The sequence below is a fragment of the Malus domestica genome, chromosome 07 (genome assembly GCF_042453785.1).
Source record: "Malus domestica chromosome 07, GDT2T_hap1".
In the NCBI taxonomy this organism is placed as follows: domain Eukaryota; kingdom Viridiplantae; phylum Streptophyta; class Magnoliopsida; order Rosales; family Rosaceae; genus Malus; species Malus domestica.
This window is the reverse complement of record NC_091667.1, coordinates 19,719,667-19,723,698: the sequence shown is the minus strand read 5'-3', so window position 1 is coordinate 19,723,698 and position 4,032 is coordinate 19,719,667. Positions and strand designations below refer to the sequence as shown.

The window sequence follows — 4,032 nt, the reverse complement described above, 5'->3', positions numbered from 1 at the left end:
CTATGATTACTATAATTCTGAAAATTTTGATGAGATTACTCTGATTCCAAATATTTCAAATTTAGAAATTGTGTTCCAATCCAATCCGATTAAAAAATTTTAGAATAAAAATTGAAAACCTTGTTTCCGATATGATCATTCCGAAAATCTCCCTTAGCTCCTCGTAGCCTTCTCACATCTCTCTACCTAAACATTCTCTCCACATAGACCTTCTTGTATATGATTTCTTTGTGATTTGGGATAGAAAGAAGGAGATCTTGTAGTCTCAAAAGATCCTGCAATTACAAATTTTTACAGTGTCTCTTTTACTATGGCATTCCTTTTCTTTTTCTTTTACACACATTTTTTTTAACAGCATTCTTTAGTGTTAGTGTACAAATTGTGTAGAAAACATTTACATTGAAAGCAAAAAGAAATTGATTCTATATAGTTTGATTTTGTAGTCCATTTTCTTGTCCACTCCATTGTTTGGGATCACCTAGTTCTTCTCCAGTCCACTGCCGCATTCTTTCTGAGGCTTGTTCTACCTGCAATTTCATTTCAATTAAATGTTTTAATTTACCACTAAATATATATGGATTATATATTTATAACCTTATTTATGAGATATTTAATTAAATTTGTTGGTAGAAAAAACATTGGAATACTTTTACCTCTTTGTTCCAGTTGGTATTATAAACGATATACAAGAGGATTAGTGTCTGCAATAACGTCCCGAATATCATACCAATCCAAATTCCCTACAAAAACAATGCTCCTTAGTTTCATCAAGAAAATAAAATTGTGTTTTAGCATGTTAATTCATCACAATTTTTTTCGTTACATTATGTTAATCATTAGTTGAAAGGTTTGAACTAAAAATTACTTGAACTTGGTTAGTGATACCTATTGAGAAATGATAGTTTACCTCCACTCTCAAACTTGTACGGTAACCCAGAAGAAACCCTAGAGGTAGCCCAACAATATAATAACAAAACAAATTTATGTAAGCCACCAAAGCTTGCCAACCTCCTCCAACAGCAACACCTGTGAAAATTGTATTGTTATAACCTCAAGGGTTTCAATGAGTTGATAATACCGTTGTCTTATATTAAATTGTCTGATAAGAGAACATTTTACCAGATATAACCGGCTGAACGCTATTGAGGAGCATTGTAACACTGAGTAGGAAGGCTAAATGAGAGACGGCTTTTTGCATCTCTTTGCTTTCAGTAAAGATGATGGCAAAATGATCCTTGGCTGCCAAGATAACCACTGCGAAAATCATCCCAATGAGGAGAGACTCGAGGATGGTGATAATGACTGAGTATTTTGCAGCTCTAGGATGTGCTGATCCTAGCTCGTTGGAGACTCGAACGCTGCAAGTAAAATTAGGTGTACTCCAAGGAGCTAATAAGAGAAAGTAATCATCGAACAATGACATTATATTGATTGCATAATACGACATTTGATGTATTATTTATAATTTGGCTACATACGTATAAATAACTATCACATCACGTAGTCAGCTAATGGAGTACTTTTACCAGTTTATTACAAAAACAAGAACTGGCAGCAAAAATGAAAGTTCCTTACCTTATTGCTGCATTGATCCCAATGAACAACATGCCTTCCCATCCATTCACATTCATGCTGAAACAGAAAATCAAACACAAATCAGAATAAAATGATTCGGGATCAGTACAAAACCTTATTTATATACATATTATCATAGAGGGAGGAAAATTGTAGTCACTTTTTACGGGGTAAGAACAAAGGGTTTCGTTACCAGATTGAAAGGGAGCCAACTGCAATAACAGGGTTGTCAAGATGTCCAGTGAGAACAATTATGGTCATGAAATACCAAATCTCCAAGCAAAGCATGACAGCTGAAGCAATGGAGAGTTTTGCAAAAGACCACAATTCCTTGAAGGCCAGCCATGACAACCCCTTCCATCCGTTAGTACACCAACCGACTATATAAACTACCTGAGCCAATGCCATCCCCCAGGCTGAGATATTGTACGCAGCAGCTGCACCACTGGTTCCCCACCCGAAAACTTTGATGAAGAGAAAGAGGATTCCTACGTGTGCTATCAGAGTGATGAAACCAATCCATGCAAGAACTCCAACCTTGCTCTGTGCCTGCAAGAACTTCTGAGTTGGGAAGTTGATGGCAAGGGAAACCATTTGAGGGATGGTTTGGATGGAGAATTTTCCGGCAAGGTCTGCAATGTCATCCTCTTGCCCTAGGAGTTTTAGGACTGGCGTGGAATAGATGTAAAGCGGTAGTATAGCAATGCAGGCAGCGAAAAGGATTATCCACGAGCGCTGCATGTACACTCCTAGCATGTCTACTTGCCCAGCACCAAATGCCTGCCCACATAGTGTTTCAAGTGCACTTGCCATACCAAGCTGCAATTTCATACCACATTGATTGCTTAGTTCTAACCATTGAATTATAGTATGTATTTTTTTTATTTGAGTAATATTCTAATGTATTCTAACTGACGGGGAGGAGAATTTGAACTTAGGGTGCATAAGGTGACACAATTCCTAGCCAGCCAGGCGACGCTCATGTCAGAAATCTAGTACATCTGATTCACTTGTAGTTACCAAATAAATACTTCCCATGAGAAACCCTAAAATTCTAAAAATCCAACTCCTTAAACCATGAGACACATTCAGAATACTAAACGTTATCGTGCAAGTATTGCAAAACTGTGTGCATAGTTACACTACTTAAACATCGTGAATGATTGCGAATGCACAACAAAAGAACGTTGAGTATGAAAAAACCTCGTGTAATTGTAATGCAAGGAGAAGAAACTAACCAGGAAGCCGAACGAAAAATTGGAAATGACGGAGAGAGAAATTGCAACAGCAGAGAGCTCCACATTTCCTATATGCCCAACAAAGATGTTTGTGAAGGAGTTGACACCATAGTTGCACAATATGTTAAAGGCAATAGGCCCTGCAATTGACCAAAGCTTTGTACTCTCCACAAAACAGATGCTCTTGGCATCCTGGAAGCTCCGAATTACCGGATAATCTCCGTCACTGGACCCGATGAATGCGGGAGGAGCATGGTGGAGGTCTGCAGGTTCAAAGGTTGAGACTGCATCATCCTCTCCATCAATCATCAATGTTGGACTTTGTACCATTGCTGAAGAAGATCCAGCAGAGACCTCCGCCTTAACTGGTACATTATCTTCCGGGGTACCTATTTTGGCAGACTGTTGAATCAACCCTTCGAAGAAGCTTGGGATTGAAGAAAACTCAGGAGATTCTGATCTCTTTGTGTTTCTTCTTGTTTTATTTAATGTTTAATTTTTTTTTTTTTTTTTTTTTTTTTTAGTTTTATGGGGAAGTAATCTTAAGAATGCTGCTAATATAGCTAGAATTGAGGAAGGCCATACAAAGATATCAGCTGACAGAAAAAGATGACCGAGTCTTAGTTTGTAGTTCAGTTTTCAGTTATTATTTCCTAGCAGAATTTTAGTTGCAATTGCCTTGAACCGTTTGGGTACAAGAAGTCTAAGTCACCTACCATATAAACATGGTACCAATATGTATAATATTAAATCAAGAACAAAGATATTAAAAGCATAAAACATCACGAGCGCTCAAGCGCTAACAATTCGTCTATGCTCTGTCTACAAATAATTTTATGACGCAACCCATTTAGCTTTTAGGTTATCATTTTATATATCATTCTTATAAGAAATCACTTAAATTGGAAATCATTTAACTATTTGATTATTATTGTGAACATTTTATTGTTTATCGTAACACTATGTTCATCTCACCGTTAGATTGTAAACGAATTCTGAATTAAGCGAATGTTCGTGGAGTTGATCTTTCAATAATAACCTAAAAACTGCTCCGTTTAAATTAAGATAAATATTGTGGGATGTACCATATCAGTTTTCACAATTCCAGAACGTTGTCGTAGCATTCTAGTTAGCAAGATCTTTCTCTTGTTTTTCAGTGTTTAATTCTTTTTCGAGAAAATATCTGTTCCCTATATGGTTATAAGAGAACAAAAATTAG

The 4,032-nt window shown here is 36.6% G+C and overlaps 1 protein-coding gene across 1 annotated transcript; it reads right to left on the bottom strand.

The window, feature by feature from the left end:
- Positions 1–263: 263 nt before the first annotated feature.
- LOC114826058 (protein DETOXIFICATION 34-like) lies at positions 264–3,336 on the bottom strand. Its single transcript, XM_029105685.2, has 7 exons — positions 2,814–3,336; positions 1,769–2,394; positions 1,576–1,632; positions 1,120–1,358; positions 908–1,026; positions 654–740; positions 264–527 (listed from the first exon to the last, which is right to left on the bottom strand). Exons 1-7 carry the CDS (start codon positions 3,141–3,143, stop codon positions 423–425), a joined length of 1,563 nt encoding a protein of 520 aa, XP_028961518.2. The 5' UTR covers positions 3,144–3,336; the 3' UTR covers positions 264–422.
- Positions 3,337–4,032: the final 696 nt, after the last annotated feature.

Bases quoted from the DNA above. Each gene is read 5' to 3' on its own strand.
- LOC114826058 (XM_029105685.2), bottom strand. From the start codon at position 3,143: ATGGTACAAAGTCCAACATTGATGATTGATGGAGAGGATGATGCAGTC. The intron at 1,633-1,768 runs GTAACGAAACCC...TTTCTGTTTCAG, and splicing joins GTTGGCTCCCTTTCAATCTG to CATGAATGTGAATGGATGGG. The intron at 741-907 runs GTAAACTATCAT...TTGTTTTTGTAG, and splicing joins GTACAAGTTTGAGAGTGGAG to GGAATTTGGATTGGTATGAT.